General features: G+C 52.9%; 1 protein-coding gene across 2 annotated transcripts in view; it reads left to right on the top strand.

The window, feature by feature from the left end:
- The first annotated feature begins 1,509 nt into the window (after positions 1–1,509).
- LOC141272579 (uncharacterized) overlaps positions 1,510–22,391 on the top strand; it is a 38,661-nt gene continuing 17,779 nt past the window's right edge. The window contains exons 1-2 of one of the 2 annotated variants that reach the window (XM_073683459.1): positions 2,032–2,210; positions 21,601–21,724. In XM_073683459.1, the coding sequence (XP_073539560.1) occupies positions 2,187–2,210; positions 21,601–21,724 (148 nt within the window). In that variant the 5' untranslated portion in view covers positions 2,032–2,186. Of the gene's footprint in view, positions 1,709–2,031; positions 2,211–21,600; positions 21,725–22,391 lie in introns of those variants that run through there. The other variant, XM_073683468.1, reaches the window with a different exon arrangement.

The following is a 22,391-nucleotide window of genomic DNA, read 5'->3' on the forward strand; positions in this document are numbered from 1 at the left end:
TGATTAAAGATTGTGATAGATTTTTATGTCTTTAGACTTCTGGATTCTTGTAGGTGTATAATATATTTATGGAAAGTATGAAGCAAAATGGGATTTGGTCATAAGTTCTAAATTGGGTCAAAATTCTCTATGGTTCAGCGTCCGCTATACTGAGAGTAAATGGTCGATGGTCCAGGCCGTTTGATTTGGGTGGGGGTGCATGACAGGGGCGCCCGCTCTCACCTCTCCTATTTGCATTAGTAATTGAGCCACTGGCATGTCAACTGAGGGATTCGAAGGACTTCATTGGTTTTAAGTGTAATAACATAATGGAAAGGTGCCGATGACATGCTGCTGTATGAGGGCGATATAGAGGCATCTATTGGCCCAATAACGACAGATATAAAGGAGTTTGGTCAGAGCTCAGGCCTGACAATCTATCGGGATAAGTCCTATTAGCACTGGACCATCTCCCAGATATGGAAACAATTGCACCAGCTCAGATACAAGTGGTGGAAAGGTTTAAATATCTCGGTGATGGTCAATTCAAATATTAAAGGGGTTGTGCGGTACTTTAGATGACCCCCCCATGTATCCCCCCCCAGGTCCCTAAGACTTTTTGTAAATACCTTCTGCTGTTGATGCTGCCTGTGAGGGGCGCTATCGGTGGTCGCTCACAGGCATCACGTGACCCCAGTGCCGACGTCAGAAGACGTGAGGCGTGAGTCAGCGCTGGGGTCCCCGCGGTGGCTGCTGGGTTGGGGGCAGGGTCACCCCCAGAGTCCTGGCACTGAGCTCTTTCCCGATGACTGGAGAGAGGCTTCGTCTTTCTTCTGCCATGAAGCGTCTTCCTACGGCCGCTTACTGCAGCTTTCTCACCTCCAGCAATCAAACTTCTCTTTATATTTCGACCTCACAAATAGATTTCTGCGGCATCAGAGTTTCGCCTGACGGTAACGTCATCTCTTATATTTGTATTTATCGGTTTCTTCTGATGTTATTATTGCAGAGTCCTGATGAAGGTCGAGACCCCCGAAACGTTGCTATGGAAACTCTTCGTTCACTGGAGGACCCTGAGCACCAGGTACAGGAAGAGCAGTGATTTATCACTTTATCTAATGGTGTCTTATCCCACCAGACAGAAAATGTGTGTGGCCCCTATATGTGCTGGGGAGGGGGCTAAGGAGCATCCGCCTGTATCCCCTCAGTGCTGACGTCACACAGATCCTGTTCTGTCTCCAGGAATATAATCTGCGGGGAATGTTCTCTGCTCTGTATATAATGTCTCCTGGGCGCAGGTCTCTGTATAATGGCTGATAACAGAGAGAACAGAGATCCAGGAGAAGTATGAAGAGTCTGCTGTACTGAGGGGGAGGAGCTGTGGTGACGTCATCATTATCACAGGTCCTTCACTACTCTCCTGAGCTCCGCCCCCTGATCACATGGTGGTGACGTCACCACAGTTACTTCACATCTTCTCTCCTGAGCTCCGCCCCCCTGATCACATGGCGGTGACGTCACCACAGGTCCTCCCACTCTCAGTGCTGCAGCTCCGTCCTGGTTGTGTGCAGCTCTTGCTCTCTGTTATCAGCCGGCAGGACGAGATCCCTCCAGCTGATCCAGTGTTCATCCCTCCTTCTCCTGAATGACCCCGAGGATGGACGAGGACGAGACCACCAGAAGATTATTACACTTCACCCTGGAGATCATCTCCCTGCTGAGCGGAGAGGTAACTCCTCTACATTTCTATCAGCTTTATTGTGTTATGTAACAAGTCCGACATCGGGAAGAGGAAATCCAGAAGAGGAAGAGAAGGATTCTTTACTGTAAGAGCAGTGATTGTGTGCAGCTCTCTGCCAGGAGGAGTTGTCATGGGGATTCCCTATAAGAGCTGTAGAGGGGCCTGGATGTCTGTCCTGAGTGTAATAATATTCCAGGTTATGGCCCCAGATTACTGGAGACGGTTATTGATCCCGGGATTTCTACTGATTGTCAGATCTGGAGTCGGGAAGGAATTCTTCTCCCTAAGTGTCTCTCTCCATACACAGGATTACACAATAGTGAGGAAGACACCGGGGGAGGGTGTGACTCCCATCATCCATCTCCAGGAGTCAGGAGGGCGGAGCCCGGACCCCATCACAGAGCCTCCCCCGCACCTCCCGATACATGAGAGGAAGAGGAAGAAGATCCTAGAGCTCAGCAACAAGATGATTGAGCTGCTGAGCGGAGAGGTGACTGCTGGGACATTATACAGGACAGCACTGGAGGATTCTGGGTGATGAGCGGAGAGGTGACTGCTGGGACATTATACAGGACAGCACTGGAGGATTCTGGGTGATGAGCAGAGAGGTGACTGCTGGGACATTATACAGGACAGCACTGGAGGATTCTGGGTGATGAGCGGAGAGGTGACTGCTGGGACATTATACAGGACAGCACTGGAGGATTCTGGGTGATGAGCGGAGAGGTGACTGCTGGGACATTATACAGGACAGCACTGGAGGATTCTGGGTGATGAGCAGAGAGGTGACTGCTGGGACATTATACAGGACAGCACTGGAGGATTCTGGGTGATGAGCGGAGAGGTGACTGCTGGGACATTATACAGGACAGCACTGGAGGATTCTGGGTGATGAGCGGAGAGGTGACTGCTGGGACATTATACAGGACAGCACTGGAGGATTCTGGGTGATGAGCGGAGAGGTGACTGCTGGGACATTATACAGGACAGCACTGGAGGATTCTGGGTGATGACCGGAGAGGTGACTGCTGGGACATTATACAGGACAGCACTGGAGGATTCTGGGTGATGAGCGGAGAGGTGACTGCTGGGACATTATACAGGACAGCACTGGAGGATTCTGGGTGATGAACGGAGAGGTGACTGCTGGAAGATTATACAGGACCGCACTGGAGGATTCTGGGTGATGACTGGAGAGGTGACTGCTGGGACATTATACAAGACAGCACTGGAGGATTCTGGGTGATGAACGGAGAGGTGACTGCTGGGACATTATACAAGACAGCACTGGAGGATTCTGGGTGATGAACGGAGAGGTGACTGCTGGGACATTATACAGTACAGCACTGGAGGATTCTGGGTGATGACCGGAGAGGTGACTGCTGGGACATTATACAAGACAGCACTGGAGGATTCTGGGTGATGAACGGAGAGGTGACTGCTGGGACATTATACAGTACAGCACTGGAGGATTCTGGGTGATGACCGGAGAGGTGACTGCTGGGACATTATACAAGACAGCACTGGAGGATTCTGGGTGATGAACGGAGAGGTGACTGCTGGGACATTATACAGTACAGCACTGGAGGATTCTGGGTGATGAGCGGAGAGGTGACTGCTGGGACATTATACAAGACAGCACTGGAGGATTCTGGGTGATGAACGGAGAGGTGACTGCTGGGACATTATACAGGACAGCACTGGAGGATTCTGGGTGATGACCGGAGAGGTGACTGCTGGGACATTATACAGGACAGCACTGGAGGATTCTGGGTGATGACTGGAGAGGTGACTGCTGGGACATTATACAAGACAGCACTGGAGGATTCTGGGTGATGAACGGAGAGGTGACTGCTGGGACATTATACAAGACAGCACTGGAGGATTCTGGGTGATGAACGGAGAGGTGACTGCTGGGACATTATACAGGACAGCACTGGTGGATTCTGGGTGATAAGCGGAGAGGTGACTGCTGGGACATTATACAGGACAGCACTGGAGGATTCTGGGGGATGACCAGAGAGGTGACTGCTGGGACATTATACAGGACAGCACTGGAGGATTCTGGGTGATGACCAGAGAGGTGACTGCTGGGACATTATACAGGACAGCACTGGTGGATTCTGGGTGATGAGCGGAGAGGTGACTGCTGGGACATTATACAGGACAGCACTGGAGGATTCTGGGTGATGACCGGAGAGGTGACTGCTGGGACATTATACAGGACAGAACTGGAGGATTCTGGGTGATGAGCGGAGAGGTGGCTGCTGGGACATTATACAGGACAGCACTGGAGGATTCTGGGTGATGAGCAGAGAGGTGGCTGCTGGGACATTATACAGGACAGCACTGGTGGATTCTGGGTGATAAGCGGAGAGGTGACTGCTGGGACATTATACAGGACAGCACTGGAGGATTCTGGGGGATGACCAGAGAGGTGACTGCTGGGACATTATACAGGACAGCACTGGAGGATTCTGGGTGATGACCAGAGAGGTGACTGCTGGGACATTATACAGGACAGCACTGGTGGATTCTGGGTGATGAGCGGAGAGGTGACTGCTGGGACATTATACAGGACAGCACTGGAGGATTCTGGGTGATGACCGGAGAAGTGACTACTGGGACATTATACAGGGCAGAACTGGAGGATTCTGGGTGATGACCGGAGAGGTGACTGCTGGGACATTATACAGGACAGCACTGGATGATTCTGGGTGATGACCGGAGAGGTGACTGCTGGGACATTATACAGGACAGCACTGGAGGATTCTGGGTGATGACCGGAGAGGTGACTGCTGGGACATTATACAGGACAGCACTGGAGGATTCTGGGTGATGACTGGAGAGGTGACTGCTGGGGCATTATACAGGACAGCACTGGAGGATTCTGGGTGATGAGCGGAGAGGTGACTGCTGGGACATTATACAGGGCAACACTGGAGAATTCTGGGTGATGACCGGAGAGGTGACTGCTGGGACATTATACAGGACAGCACTGGAGGATTCTGGGTGATGAGGGGAGAGGTGACTGCTGGGACATTATACAGGATGGCACTGGAGGATTCTGGGTGATGACCGGAGAGGTGACTGCTGGGACATTATACAGGACGGCACTGGAGGATTCTGGGTGATGAGTGGAGAGGTGACTGCTGGGACATTATACAGGACAGCACTGGAGGATTCTGGGTGATGACCGGAGAGGTGACTGCTGGGACATTATACAGGACATCACTGGAAGATTCTGGGTGATGACCGGAGAGGTGACTGCTGGGACATTATACAGGACAGCACTGGAGGATTCTGGGTGATGACCGGAGAGGTGACTGCTGGGACATTATACAGGACGGCACTGGAGGATTCTGGGTGATGACCGGAGAGGTGACTGCTGGGACATTATACAGGACGGCACTGGAGGATTCTGGGTGATGACCGGAGAGGTGACTGCTGGGACATTATACAGGACAGCACTGGAGGATTCTGGGTGATGACTGGAGAGGTGACTGCTGGGACATTATACAGGACAGTACTGGAGGATTCTGGGTGATGAGCGGAGAGGTGACTGCTGGGACATTATACAGGACAGCACTGGAGGATTCTGGGTGATGAGCGGAGAGGTGACTGCTGGGACATTATACAGGACAGCACTGGAGGATTCTGGGTGATGAGCGGAGAGGTGACTGCTGGGACATTATACAGGACAGCACTGGAGGATTCTGGGTGATGAGCGGAGAGGTGACTGCTGGGACATTATACAGGACAGCAATGGAGGATTCTGGGTGATGAGCGGAGAGGTGACTGCTGGGACATTATACAGGACAGCACTGGAGGATTCTGGGTGATGAGCGGAGAGGTGACTGCTGGGACATTATACAGGACAGCACTGGAGGATTCTGGGTGATGACCGGAGAGGTGACTGCTGGGACATTATACAGGACAGCACTGGAGGATTCTGGGTGATGTCCCAGCAGTCACCTCTCCGGTCATTATACAGGACGGCACTGGAGGATTCTGGGTGATGACCGGAGAGGTGACTGCTGGGACATTATACAGGACAGCACTGGAGGATTCTGGGTGATGACCGGAGAGGTGACTGCTGGGACATTATACAGGACAGCACTGGAGGATTATGGGTGATGACCGGAGAGGTGACTACTGGGACATTATACAGGACAGCATTGGAGGGATCTGGGTGATGACCGGAGAGGTGACTGCTGGGATATTATACAGGACAGCACTGGAGGATTCTGGGTGATGAGCTTAGAGGTGACTGCTGGGACATTATACAGGACAGCACTGGAGGATTCTGGGTGATGAGCGGAGAGGTGACTGCTGGGACATTATACAGGACAGCACTGGAGGATTCTGGGTGATGACCCGAGAGGTGACTGCTGGGACATTGTACAGGACAGCACTGGAGGATTCTGGGTGATGAGCGGAGAGGTGACTGCTGGGACATTATACAGGACAGCACTGGAGGATTCTGGGTGATGAGCGGAGAGGTGACTGCTGGGACATTATACAGGACAGCACTGGAGGATTCTGGGTGATGACCGGAGAGGTGACTGCTGGGACATTATACAGGACAGCACTGGAGGATTCAGGGTGACTGCTGGGACATTATATAGGACCGCACTGGAGGATTCTGGGTGATGAGCGGAGAGGTGACTGCTGGGACATTATACAGGACGGCACTGGAGGATTCTGGGTGACTGCTGGGACGTTATACAGGACGGCACTGGAGGATTCTGGGTGATGACCGGAGAGGTGACTGCTGGGACATTATACGGGATGGCACTGGTGAATTCTGGGTGATGAGCGGAGAGGTGACTGCCGGGACATTGTACAGGACAGCACTGGAGGATTCTGGGTGATGAGCGGAGAGGTGACTGCTGGGACATTATACAGGACAGCACTGGAGGATTCTGGGTGATGAGCGGAGAGGTGACTGCTGGGACATTATACAGGACAGCACTGGAGGATTCTGGGTGATGACCGGAGAGGTGACTGCTGGGACATTATACAGGACAGTACTGGAGGATTCTGGGTGATGACCGGAGAGGTGACTGCTGGGACATTGTACAGGGCAGCACTGGAGGATTCTGAGTGATGAGCGGAGAGGTGACTGCTGGGACATTATACAGGACAGCACTGGAGGATTCTGGGTGATGAGCGGAGAGGTGACTGCTGGGACATTATACAGGACTGCACTGGAGGATTCTGGGTGATGACCGGAGAGGTGACTGCTGGGACATTATACAGGACAGCACTGGAGGATTCTGGGTGATGAGCGGAGAGGTGACTGCTGGGACATTATACAGGACAGCAATGGAGGATTCTGGGTGATGAGCGGAGAGGTGACTGCTGGGACATTATACAGGACAGCACTGGAGGATTCTGGGTGATGAGCGGAGAGGTGACTGCTGGGACATTATACAAGACAGCACTGGAGGATTCTGGGTGATGACCGAAGAGGTGACTGCTGGGACATTATACAGGACAGCACTGGAGGATTCTGGGTGATGAGCGGAGAGGTGACTGCTGGGACATTATACAGGACGGCTCTGGAGGATTCTGGGTGATGTCCCAGCAGTCATCTCTCCGGTCATTATACAGGACGGCACTGGAGGATTCTGGGTGATGACCGGAGAGGTGACTGCTGGGACATTATACAGGACAGCACTGGAGGATTCTGGGTGATGACCGGAGAGGTGGCTGCTGGGACATTATACAGGACAGCACTGGAGGATTCTCTGTGATGACCAGAGAGGTGACTACTGGGACATTATACAGGACAGCATTGGAGGATTCTGGGTGATGACCGGAGAGGTGACTGCTGGGATATTATACAGGACAGCACTGGAGGATTCTGGGTGATGACCGGAGAGGTGACTGCTGGGACTTTATACAGGACAGCACTGGAGGATTCTGGGTGATGACCGGTTAGGTGACTGCTGGGACATTGTACAGGACAGCACTGGAGGATTCTGGGTGATGAGCTTAGAGGTGACTGCTGGGACATTATACAGGACAGCACTGGAGGATTCTGGGTGATGAGCGGAGAGGTGACTGCTGGGACATTATACAGGACAGCACTGGAGGATTCTGGGTGATGACCGGAGAGGTGACTGCTGGGACATTATACAGGACAGCACTGGAGGATTCTGGGTGATGACCGGAGAGGTGACTACTGGGACATTATACAGGACAGCACTGGAGGATTCTGGGTGATGACCGGAGAGGTGACTGCTGGGACATTATACAGGACAGCACTGGAGGATTCTGGGTGATGACCGGAGAGGTGACTGCTGGGACATTATACAGGACAGCACTGGAGGATTCTGGGTGATGACCAGAGTGGTGACTGCTGGGACATTATACAGGACAGCACTGGAGGATTCTGGGTGATCACTGGAGAGGTGACTGCTGGGGCATTATACAGGACAGCACTGGAGGATTCTGGGTGATGACTGGAGAGGTGACTGCTGGGACCTTATACAGGACAGTACTGGAGTATTCTGGGTGATGAGCGGAGAGGTGACTGCTGGGACATTATACAGGACAGCACTGGAGGATTCTGGGTGATGAGCGGAGAGGTGACTGCTGGAACATTATACAGGACAGCACTGGAGGATTCTGGGTGATGACCGGAGAGGTGACTGCTGGGACATTATACAGGACAGCACTGGAGGATTCTGGGTGATGAGCGGAGAGGTGACTGCTGGGACATTATACAGGACAGCAATGGAGGATTCTGGGTGATGAGCGGACAGGTGACTGCTGGGACATTATACAGGACAGCACTGGAGGATTCTGGGTGATGAGCGGAGAGGTGACTGCTGGGACATTATACAGGACAGCACTGGAGGATTCTGGGTAATGACCAGAGAGGTGACTACTGGGACATTATACAGGACAGCATTGGAGGATTCTGGGTGATGACCGGAGAGGTGACTGCTGGGATATTATACAGGACAGCACTGGAGGATTCTGGGTGATGACCGGAGAGGTGACTGCTGGGACTTTGTACAGGACAGCACTGGAGGATTCTGGGTGATGACCGGTTAGGTGACTGCTGGGACATTGTACAGGACAGCACTGGAGGATTCTGGATGATGAGCTTAGAGGTGACTGCTGGGACATTATACAGGACAGCACTGGAGGATTCTGGTTGATGAGCGGAGAGGTGACTGCTGGGACATTATACAGGACAGCACTGGAGGATTCTGGGTGATGACCGGAGAGGTGACTGCTGGTACATTATACAGGACAGCACTGGAGGATTCTGGGTGATGACCGGAGAGGTGACTACTGGGACATTATACAGGACAGAACTGGAGGATTCTGGGTGATGACCGGAGAGGTGACTGCTGGGACATTATACAGGACAGCACTGGAGGATTCTGGGTGATGACCGGAGAGGTGACTGCTGGGACATTATACAGGACAGCACTGGAGGATTCCTGGTGATGACCAGAGAGGTGACTGCTGGGACATTATACAGGACAGCACTGGAGGATTCTGGGTGATCACTGGAGAGGTGACTGCTGGGGCATTATACAGGACAGCACTGGAGGATTCTGGGTGATGAGCGGAGAGGTGACTGCTGGGACATTATACAGGGCAACACTGGAGAATTCTGGGTGATGACCGGAGAGGTGACTGCTGGGACATTATACAGGACAGCACTGGAGGATTGTGGGTGATGAGCGGAGAGGTGACTGCTGGGACATTATACAGGACGGCACTGGAGGATTCTGGGTGATGACCCGAGAGGTGACTGCTGGGACATTATACAGGACGGCACTGGAGGATTCTGGGTGATGAGTGGAGAGGTGACTGCTGGGACATTATACAGGACAGCACTGGAGGATTCTGGTTGATGAGCTTAGAGGTGACTGCTGGGACATTATACAGGACAGCTCTGGAGGATTCTGGGTGATGACCGGAGAGGTGACTGCTGGGACATTATACAGGACAGCACTGGAGGATTCTGGGTGATGACCGGAGAGGTGACTGCTGGGACATTATACAGGACATCACTGGAAGATTCTGGGTGATGACCGGAGAGGTGACTGCTGGGACATTATACAGGACAGCACTGGAGGATTCTGGGTGATGACCGGAGAGGTGACTGCTGGGACATTATACAGGACGGCACTGGAGGATTCTGGGTGATGACCGGAGAGGTGACTGCTGGGACATTATACAGGACGGCACTGGAGGATTCTGGGTGATGACCGGAGAGGTGACTGCTGGGACATTATACAGGACAGCACTGGAGGATTCTGGGTGATGACTGGAGAGGTGACTGCTGGGACATTATACAGGACAGTACTGGAGTATTCTGGGTGATGAGCGGAGAGGTGACTGCTGGGACATTATACAGGACAGCACTGGAGGATTCTGGGTGATGAGCGGAGAGGTGACTGCTGGGACATTATACAGGACAGCACTGGAGGATTCTGGGTGATGACCGGAGAGGTGACTGCTGGGACATTATACAGGACAGCACTGGAGGATTCTGGGTGATGAGCGGAGAGGTGACTGCTGGGACATTATACAGGACAGCAATGGAGGATTCTGGGTGATGAGCGGACAGGTGACTGCTGGGACATTATACAGGACAGCACTGGAGGATTCTGGGTGATGAGCGGAGAGGTGACTGCTGGGACATTATACAGGACAGCACTGGAGGATTCTGGGTGATGACCGGAGAGGTGACTGCTGGGACATTATACAGGACAGCACTGGAGGATTCTGGGTGATGAGCGGAGAGGTGACTGCTGGGACATTATACAGGACGGCTCTGGAGGATTCTGGGTGATGTCCCAGCAGTCACCTCTCCGGTCATTATACAGGACGGCACTGGAGGATTCTGGGTGATGACCGGAGAGGTGACTGCTGGGACATTATACAGGACAGCACTGGAGGATTCTGGGTGATGACCGGAGAGGTGACTGCTGGGACATTATACAGGACAGCACTGGAGGATTCTGGGTGATGATCGGAGAGGTGACTACTGGGACATTATACAGGACAGCATTGGAGGATTCTGGGTGATGACCGGAGAGGTGACTGCTGGGATATTATACAGGACAGCACTGGAGGATTCTGGGTGATGACCGGAGAGGTGACTGCTGGGACATTATACAGGACAGCACCGGAGGATTCTGGGTGATGACCGGTTAGGTGACTGCTGGGACATTGTACAGGACAGCACTGGAGGATTCTGGGTGATGAGCTTAGAGGTGACTGCTGGGACATTATACAGGACAGCACTGGAGGATTCTGGGTGATGAGCGGAGAGGTGACTGCTGGGACATTATACAGGACAGCACTGGAGGATTCTGGGTGATGACCCGAGAGGTGACTGCTGGGACATTGTACAGGACAGCACTGGAGGATTCTGGATGATGAGCGGAGAGGTGACTGCTGGGACATTATACAGGACAGCACTGGAGGATTCTGGGTGATGAGCGGAGAGGTGACTGCTGGGACATTATACAGGACAGCACTGGAGGATTCTGGGTGATGACCGGAGAGGTGACTGCTGGGACATTATACAGGACAGCACTGGAGGATTCTGGGTGATGAGCGGAGAGGTGACTGCTGGGACATTATACAGGACAGCACTGGAGGATTCTGGGTGATGAACGGAGAGGTGACTGCTGGAAGATTATACAGGACCGCACTGGAGGATTCTGGGTGATGACTCGAGAGGTGACTGCTGGGACATTATACAAGACAGCACTGGAGGATTCTGGGTGATGAACGGAGAGGTGACTGCTGGGACATTATACAAGACAGCACTGGAGGATTCTGGGTGATGAACGGAGAGGTGACTGCTGGGACATTATACAGTACAGCACTGGAGGATTCTGGGTGATGACCGGAGAGGTGACTGCTGGGACATTATACAAGACAGCACTGGAGGATTCTGGGTGATGAACGGAGAGGTGACTGCTGGGACATTATACAGTACAGCACTGGAGGATTCTGGGTGATGACCGGAGAGGTGACTGCTGGGACATTATACAAGACAGCACTGGAGGATTCTGGGTGATGAACGGAGAGGTGACTGCTGGGACATTATACAGTACAGCACTGGAGGATTCTGGGTGATGACCGGAGAGGTGACTGCTGGGACATTATACAAGACAGCACTGGAGGATTCTGGGTGATGAACGGAGAGGTGACTGCTGGGACATTATACAGTACAGCACTGGAGGATTCTGGGTGATGAGCGGAGAGGTGACTGCTGGGACATTATACAAGACAGCACTGGAGGATTCTGGGTGATGAACGGAGAGGTGACTGCTGGGACATTATACAGGACAGCACTGGAGGATTCTGGGTGATGACCGGAGAGGTGACTGCTGGGACATTATACAGGACAGCACTGGAGGATTCTGGGTGATGACTGGAGAGGTGACTGCTGGGACATTATACAAGACAGCACTGGAGGATTCTGGGTGATGAACGGAGAGGTGACTGCTGGGACATTATACAAGACAGCACTGGAGGATTCTGGGTGATGAACGGAGAGGTGACTGCTGGGACATTATACAGGACAGCACTGGTGGATTCTGGGTGATAAGCGGAGAGGTGACTGCTGGGACATTATACAGGACAGCACTGGAGGATTCTGGGGGATGACCAGAGAGGTGACTGCTGGGACATTATACAGGACAGCACTGGAGGATTCTGGGTGATGACCAGAGAGGTGACTGCTGGGACATTATACAGGACAGCACTGGTGGATTCTGGGTGATGAGCGGAGAGGTGACTGCTGGGACATTATACAGGACAGCACTGGAGGATTCTGGGTGATGACCGGAGAGGTGACTGCTGGGACATTATACAGGACAGAACTGGAGGATTCTGGGTGATGAGCGGAGAGGTGGCTGCTGGGACATTATACAGGACAGCACTGGAGGATTCTGGGTGATGAGCAGAGAGGTGGCTGCTGGGACATTATACAGGACAGCACTGGTGGATTCTGGGTGATAAGCGGAGAGGTGACTGCTGGGACATTATACAGGACAGCACTGGAGGATTCTGGGGGATGACCAGAGAGGTGACTGCTGGGACATTATACAGGACAGCACTGGAGGATTCTGGGTGATGACCAGAGAGGTGACTGCTGGGACATTATACAGGACAGCACTGGTGGATTCTGGGTGATGAGCGGAGAGGTGACTGCTGGGACATTATACAGGACAGCACTGGAGGATTCTGGGTGATGACCGGAGAGGTGACTGCTGGGACATTATACAGGACAGAACTGGAGGATTCTGGGTGATGACCGGAGAGGTGACTGCTGGGACATTATACAGGACAGCACTGGAGGATTCTGGGTGATGACCGGAGAAGTGACTACTGGGACATTATACAGGACAGAACTGGAGGATTCTGGGTGATGACCGGAGAGGTGACTGCTGGGACATTATACAGGACAGCACTGGATGATTCTGGGTGATGACCGGAGAGGTGACTGCTGGGACATTATACAGGACAGCACTGGAGGATTCTGGGTGATGACCGGAGAGGTGACTGCTGGGACATTATACAGGACAGCACTGGAGGATTCTGGGTGATGACTGGAGAGGTGACTGCTGGGGCATTATACAGGACAGCACTGGAGGATTCTGGGTGATGAGCGGAGAGGTGACTGCTGGGACATTATACAGGGCAACACTGGAGAATTCTGGGTGATGACCGGAGAGGTGACTGCTGGGACATTATACAGGACAGCACTGGAGGATTCTGGGTGATGAGGGGAGAGGTGACTGCTGGGACATTATACAGGATGGCACTGGAGGATTCTGGGTGATGACCGGAGAGGTGACTGCTGGGACATTATACAGGACGGCACTGGAGGATTCTGGGTGATGAGTGGAGAGGTGACTGCTGGGACATTATACAGGACAGCACTGGAGGATTCTGGGTGATGACCGGAGAGGTGACTGCTGGGACATTATACAGGACATCACTGGAAGATTCTGGGTGATAACCGGAGAGGTGACTGCTGGGACATTATACAGGACAGCACTGGAGGATTCTGGGTGATGACCGGAGAGGTGACTGCTGGGACATTATACAGGACGGCACTGGAGGATTCTGGGTGATGACCGGAGAGGTGACTGCTGGGACATTATACAGGACGGCACTGGAGGATTCTGGGTGATGACCGGAGAGGTGACTGCTGGGACATTATACAGGACAGCACTGGAGGATTCTGGGTGATGACTGGAGAGGTGACTGCTGGGACATTATACAGGACAGTACTGGAGGATTCTGGGTGATGAGCGGAGAGGTGACTGCTGGGACATTATACAGGACAGCACTGGAGGATTCTGGGTGATGAGCGGAGAGGTGACTGCTGGGACATTATACAGGACAGCACTGGAGGATTCTGGGTGATGAGCGGAGAGGTGACTGCTGGGACATTATACAGGACAGCACTGGAGGATTCTGGGTGATGAGCGGAGAGGTGACTGCTGGGACATTATACAGGACAGCAATGGAGGATTCTGGGTGATGAGCGGAGAGGTGACTGCTGGGACATTATACAGGACAGCACTGGAGGATTCTGGGTGATGAGCGGAGAGGTGACTGCTGGGACATTATACAGGACAGCACTGGAGGATTCTGGGTGATGACCGGAGAGGTGACTGCTGGGACATTATACAGGACAGCACTGGAGGATTCTGGGTGATGTCCCAGCAGTCACCTCTCCGGTCATTATACAGGACGGCACTGGAGGATTCTGGGTGATGACCGGAGAGGTGACTGCTGGGACATTATACAGGACAGCACTGGAGGATTCTGGGTGATGACCGGAGAGGTGACTGCTGGGACATTATACAGGACAGCACTGGAGGATTCTGGGTGATGACCGGAGAGGTGACTACTGGGACATTATACAGGACAGCATTGGAGGGATCTGGGTGATGACCGGAGAGGTGACTGCTGGGATATTATACAGGACAGCACTGGAGGATTCTGGGTGATGAGCTTAGAGGTGACTGCTGGGACATTATACAGGACAGCACTGGAGGATTCTGGGTGATGAGCGGAGAGGTGACTGCTGGGACATTATACAGGACAGCACTGGAGGATTCTGGGTGATGACCCGAGAGGTGACTGCTGGGACATTGTACAGGACAGCACTGGAGGATTCTGGGTGATGAGCGGAGAGGTGACTGCTGGGACATTATACAGGACAGCACTGGAGGATTCTGGGTGATGAGCGGAGAGGTGACTGCTGGGACATTATACAGGACAGCACTGGAGGATTCTGGGTGATGACCGGAGAGGTGACTGCTGGGACATTATACAGGACAGCACTGGAGGATTCAGGGTGACTGCTGGGACATTATATAGGACCGCACTGGAGGATTCTGGGTGATGAGCGGAGAGGTGACTGCTGGGACATTATACAGGACGGCACTGGAGGATTCTGGGTGACTGCTGGAACGTTATACAGGACGGCACTGGAGGATTCTGGGTGATGACCGGAGAGGTGACTGCTGGGACATTATACGGGATGGCACTGGTGAATTCTGGGTGATGAGCGGAGAGGTGACTGCCGGGACATTGTACAGGACAGCACTGGAGGATTCTGGGTGATGAGCGGAGAGGTGACTGCTGGGACATTATACAGGACAGCACTGGAGGATTCTGGGTGATGAGCGGAGAGGTGACTGCTGGGACATTATACAGGACAGCACTGGAGGATTCTGGGTGATGACCGGAGAGGTGACTGCTGGGACATTATACAGGACAGTACTGGAGGATTCTGGGTGATGACCGGAGAGGTGACTGCTGGGACATTGTACAGGGCAGCACTGGAGGATTCTGAGTGATGAGCGGAGAGGTGACTGCTGGGACATTATACAGGACAGCACTGGAGGATTCTGGGTGATGAGCGGAGAGGTGACTGCTGGGACATTATACAGGACTGCACTGGAGGATTCTGGGTGATGACCGGAGAGGTGACTGCTGGGACATTATACAGGACAGCACTGGAGGATTCTGGGTGATGAGCGGAGAGGTGACTGCTGGGACATTATACAGGACAGCAATGGAGGATTCTGGGTGATGAGCGGAGAGGTGACTGCTGGGACATTATACAGGACAGCACTGGAGGATTCTGGGTGATGAGCGGAGAGGTGACTGCTGGGACATTATACAAGACAGCACTGGAGGATTCTGGGTGATGACCGAAGAGGTGACTGCTGGGACATTATACAGGACAGCACTGGAGGATTCTGGGTGATGAGCGGAGAGGTGACTGCTGGGACATTATACAGGACGGCTCTGGAGGATTCTGGGTGATGTCCCAGCAGTCATCTCTCCGGTCATTATACAGGACGGCACTGGAGGATTCTGGGTGATGACCGGAGAGGTGACTGCTGGGACATTATACAGGACAGCACTGGAGGATTCTGGGTGATGACCGGAGAGGTGGCTGCTGGGACATTATACAGGACAGCACTGGAGGATTCTCTGTGATGACCAGAGAGGTGACTACTGGGACATTATACAGGACAGCATTGGAGGATTCTGGGTGATGACCGGAGAGGTGACTGCTGGGATATTATACAGGACAGCACTGGAGGATTCTGGGTGATGACCGGAGAGGTGACTGCTGGGACTTTATACAGGACAGCACTGGAGGATTCTGGGTGATGACCGGTTAGGTGACTGCTGGGACATTGTACAGGACAGCACTGGAGGATTCTGGGTGATGAGCTTAGAGGTGACTGCTGGGACATTATACAGGACAGCACTGGAGGATTCTGGGTGATGAGCGGAGAGGTGACTGCTGGGACATTATACAGGACAGCACTGGAGGATTCTGGGTGATGACCGGAGAGGTGACTGCTGGGACATTATACAGGACAGCACTGGAGGATTCTGGGTGATGACCGGAGAGGTGACTACTGGGACATTATACAGGACAGAACTGGAGGATTCTGGGTGATGACCGGAGAGGTGACTGCTGGGACATTATACAGGACAGCACTGGAGGATTCTGGGTGATGACCGGAGAGGTGACTGCTGGGACATTATACAGGACAGCACTGGAGGATTCTGGGTGATGACCAGAGTGGTGACTGCTGGGACATTATACAGGACAGCACTGGAGGATTCTGGGTGATCACTGGAGAGGTGACTGCTGGGGCATTATACAGGACAGCACTGGAGGATTCTGGGTGATGACTGGAGAGGTGACTGCTGGGACCTTATACAGGACAGTACTGGAGTATTCTGGGTGATGAGCGGAGAGGTGACTGCTGGGACATTATACAGGACAGCACTGGAGGATTCTGGGTGATGAGCGGAGAGGTGACTGCTGGAACATTATACAGGACAGCACTGGAGGATTCTGGGTGATGACCGGAGAGGTGACTGCTGGGACATTATACAGGACAGCACTGGAGGATTCTGGGTGATGAGCGGAGAGGTGACTGCTGGGACATTATACAGGACAGCAATGGAGGATTCTGGGTGATGAGCGGACAGGTGACTGCTGGGACATTATACAGGACAGCACTGGAGGATTCTGGGTGATGAGCGGAGAGGTGACTGCTGGGACATTATACAGGACAGCACTGGAGGATTCTGGGTGATGACCAGAGAGGTGACTACTGGGACATTATACAGGACAGCATTGGAGGATTCTGGGTGATGACCGGAGAGGTGACTGCTGGGATATTATACAGGACAGCACTGGAGGATTCTGGGTGATGACCGGAGAGGTGACTGCTGGGACTTTGTACAGGACAGCACTGGAGGATTCTGGGTGATGACCGGTTAGGTGACTGCTGGGACATTGTACAGGACAGCACTGGAGGATTCTGGATGATGAGCTTAGAGGTGACTGCTGGGACATTATACAGGACAGCACTGGAGGATTCTGGTTGATGAGCGGAGAGGTGACTGCTGGGATATTATACAGGACAGCACTGGAGGATTCTGGGTGATGACCGGAGAGGTGACTGCTGGTACATTATACAGGACAGCACTGGAGGATTCTGGGTGATGACCGGAGAGGTGACTACTGGGACATTATACAGGACAGAACTGGAGGATTCTGGGTGATGACCGGAGAGGTGACTGCTGGGACATTATACAGGACAGCACTGGAGGATTCTGGGTGATGACCGGAGAGGTGACTGCTGGGACATTATACAGGACAGCACTGGAGGATTCCTGGTGATGACCAGAGAGGTGACTGCTGGGACATTATACAGGACAGCACTGGAGGATTCTGGGTGATCACTGGAGAGGTGACTGCTGGGGCATTATACAGGACAGCACTGGAGGATTCTGGGTGATGAGCGGAGAGGTGACTGCTGGGACATTATACAGGGCAACACTGGAGAATTCTGGGTGATGACCGGAGAGGTGACTGCTGGGACATTATACAGGACAGCACTGGAGGATTCTGGGTGATGAGCGGAGAGGTGACTGCTGGGACATTATACAGGACGGCACTGGAGGATTCTGGGTGATGACCCGAGAGGTGACTGCTGGGACATTATACAGGACGGCACTGGAGGATTCTGGGTGATGAGTGGAGAGGTGACTGCTGGGACATTATACAGGACAGCACTGGAGGATTCTGGTTGATGAGCTTAGAGGTGACTGCTGGGACATTATACAGGACAGCTCTGGAGGATTCTGGGTGATGACCGGAGAGGTGACTGCTGGGACATTATACAGGACAGCACTGGAGGATTCTGGGTGATGACCGGAGAGGTGACTGCTGGGACATTATACAGGACATCACTGGAAGATTCTGGGTGATGACCGGAGAGGTGACTGCTGGGACATTATACAGGACAGCACTGGAGGATTCTGGGTGATGACCGGAGAGGTGACTGCTGGGACATTATACAGGACGGCACTGGAGGATTCTGGGTGATGACCGGAGAGGTGACTGCTGGGACATTATACAGGACGGCACTGGAGGATTCTGGGTGATGACCGGAGAGGTGACTGCTGGGACATTATACAGGACAGCACTGGAGGATTCTGGGTGATGACTGGAGAGGTGACTGCTGGGACATTATACAGGACAGTACTGGAGTATTCTGGGTGATGAGCGGAGAGGTGACTGCTGGGACATTATACAGGACAGCACTGGAGGATTCTGGGTGATGAGCGGAGAGGTGACTGCTGGGACATTATACAGGACAGCACTGGAGGATTCTGGGTGATGACCGGAGAGGTGACTGCTGGGACATTATACAGGACAGCACTGGAGGATTCTGGGTGATGAGCGGAGAGGTGACTGCTGGGACATTATACAGGACAGCAATGGAGGATTCTGGGTGATGAGCGGACAGGTGACTGCTGGGACATTATACAGGACAGCACTGGAGGATTCTGGGTGATGAGCGGAGAGGTGACTGCTGGGACATTATACAGGACAGCACTGGAGGATTCTGGGTGATGACCGGAGAGGTGACTGCTGGGACATTATACAGGACAGCACTGGAGGATTCTGGGTGATGAGCGGAGAGGTGACTGCTGGGACATTATACAGGACGGCTCTGGAGGATTCTGGGTGATGTCCCAGCAGTCACCTCTCCGGTCATTATACAGGACGGCACTGGAGGATTCTGGGTGATGACCGGAGAGGTGACTGCTGGGACATTATACAGGACAGCACTGGAGGATTCTGGGTGATGACCGGAGAGGTGACTGCTGGGACATTATACAGGACAGCACTGGAGGATTCTGGGTGATGATCGGAGAGGTGACTACTGGGACATTATACAGGACAGCATTGGAGGATTCTGGGTGATGACCGGAGAGGTGACTGCTGGGATATTATACAGGACAGCACTGGAGGATTCTGGGTGATGACCGGAGAGGTGACTGCTGGGACATTATACAGGACAGCACTGGAGGATTCTGGGTGATGACCGGTTAGGTGACTGCTGGGACATTGTACAGGACAGCACTGGAGGATTCTGGGTGATGAGCTTAGAGGTGACTGCTGGGACATTATACAGGACAGCACTGGAGGATTCTGGGTGATGAGCGGAGAGGTGACTGCTGGGACATTATACAGGACAGCACTGGAGGATTCTGGGTGATGACCCGAGAGGTGACTGCTGGGACATTGTACAGGACAGCACTGGAGGATTCTGGATGATGAGCGGAGAGGTGACTGCTGGGACATTATACAGGACAGCACTGGAGGATTCTGGGTGATGAGCGGAGAGGTGACTGCTGGGACATTATACAGGACAGCACTGGAGGATTCTGGGTGATGACCGGAGAGGTGACTGCTGGGACATTATACAGGACAGCACTGGAGGATTCAGGGTGACTGCTGGTACATTATATAGGACCGCACTGGAGGATTCTGGGTGATGAGCGGAGAGGTGACTGCTGGGACATTATACAGGACGGCACTGGAGGATTCTGGGTGACTGCTGGGACATTATACAGGACGGCACTGGAGGATTCTGGGTGATGACCGGAGAGGTGACTGCTGGGACATTATACGGGATGGCACTGGTGAATTCTGGGTGATGAGCGGAGAGGTGACTGCCGGGACATTGTACAGGACAGCACTGGAGGATTCTGGGTGATGAGCGGAGAGGTGACTGCTGGGACATTATACAGGACAGCACTTCAGGATTCTGGGTGATGAGCGGAGAGGTGACTGCTGGGACATTATACAGGACAGCACTGGAGGATTCTGGGTGATGACCGGAGAGGTGACTGCTGGAACATTATACAGGACAGTACTGGAGGATTCTGGGTGATGACCGGAGAGGTGACTGCTGGGACATTGTACCGGACAGCACTGGAGGATTCTGGGTGATGAGCGGAGAGGTGACTGCTGGGACATTATACAGGACAGCACTGGAGGATTCTGGGTGATGAGCGGAGAGGTGACTGCTGGGACATAATACAGGACTGCACTGGAGGATTCTGGGTGATGACCGGAGAGGTGACTGCTGGGACATTATACAGGACAGCACTGGAGGATTCTGGGTGATGAGCGGAGAGGTGACTGCTGGGACATTATACAGGACAGCAATGGAGGATTCTGGGTGATGAGCGGAGAGGTGACTGCTGGGACATTATACAAGACAGCACTGGAGGATTCTGGGTGATGACCGAAGAGGTGACTGCTGGGACATTATACAGGACAGCAAAGGAGGATTCTGGGTGATGAGCGGAGAGGTGACTGCTGGGACATTATACAGGACGGCTCTGGAGGATTCTGGGTGATGTCCCAGCAGTCATCTCTCCGGTCATTATACAGGACGGCACTGGAGGATTCTGGGAGATGACCGGAGAGGTGACTGCTGGGACATTATACAGGACAGCACTGGAGGATTCTGGGTGATGACCGGAGAGGTGACTGCTGGGACATTATACAGGACAGCACTGTTGGATTCTGGGTGATGACCGGAGAGGTGACTACTGGGACATTATACAGGACTGCATTGGAGGATTCTGGGTGATGACCGGAGAGGTGACTGCTGGGATATTATACAGGACAGCACTGGAGGATTCTGGGTGATGACCGGAGAGGTGACTGCTGGGACATTATACAGGACAGCACTGGAGGATTCTGGGTGATGACCGGTTAGGTGACTGCTGGGACATTGTACAGGACAGCACTGGAGGATTCTGGGTGATGAGCTTAGAGGTGACTGCTGGGACATTATACAGGACAGCACTGGAGGATTCTGGGTGATGAGCGGAGAGGTGACTGCTGGGACATTATACAGGACAGCACTGGAGGATTCTGGGTGATGACCCGAGAGGTGACTGCTGGGACATTATACAGGACAGCACTGGAGGATTCTGGGTGATGACAGTGTCGTTGTTGTCAGGTTCCTATAAGGTGTCAGGACGTCGCTGTCTATCTCTCCATGGAGGAGTGGGAGTATCTAGAAGGACACCAGGATCGGTACCAGGAGGTGATGATGGAGGAGCTCCGGCCTCTGACATCACCAGGTGAGAGGAGACTCTTGTTGGCTCCGGTGGATGTGATGACGTCTCTCGGCCTCGTCCTATAATAGATGGTTTTTCTCCAGACTTGCTCTGGTTTTCTCTATATTTTCTGATAACAGCTTTCATTTCCCTGATTATTTTCTTCCATTAGATGGGGTAATTCTGGCGCTTAGCCTCGGCTCTTCCCGCTCGCCGTGGTACGTTTGCAATCGGGGTAATATTTTGGGGTTGATGTCAGCTTTGTAATGTTTGCTGACATCAAGCCCAGGGGTCAGTAATGCAGAGGCGTCTATCAGACACCCCCAGTACTAAACCTGTAGTGAACATTACTAAACACACAGGAAGGAAGTCCTTTAATTGAACCAAACTGTCCCCAAAAAATTCCCTCTTTTTTCCATTTATTAACATAAAAATAAAAAATCAAAATCCCACGACGAACCACAACTCTGCTACATCTGGTTGCATTGCTGAGCGGTGTCATCAGTAATGTTACCACTCAGCCCGGCAACAACACTGAGTTTAGAGGGAAAACGTGGCTGTGTGACCGGCAGTAACCTTAATGACGTCCCCACCGGGCGCACGCAGCCGCGTCCTCACGCTCAGCACAGTGTGATCTGGCTGCCGGGCTGAGCAGTAACATTACTGATGTCACCGCTCAGCAATGCAACCA

This window comes from Phyllobates terribilis, unplaced genomic scaffold (assembly GCF_046119375.1).
Source record: "Phyllobates terribilis strain yellow unplaced genomic scaffold, ASM4611937v1 Scaffold_1__5_contigs__length_1240528914, whole genome shotgun sequence".
In the NCBI taxonomy this organism is placed as follows: domain Eukaryota; kingdom Metazoa; phylum Chordata; class Amphibia; order Anura; family Dendrobatidae; genus Phyllobates; species Phyllobates terribilis.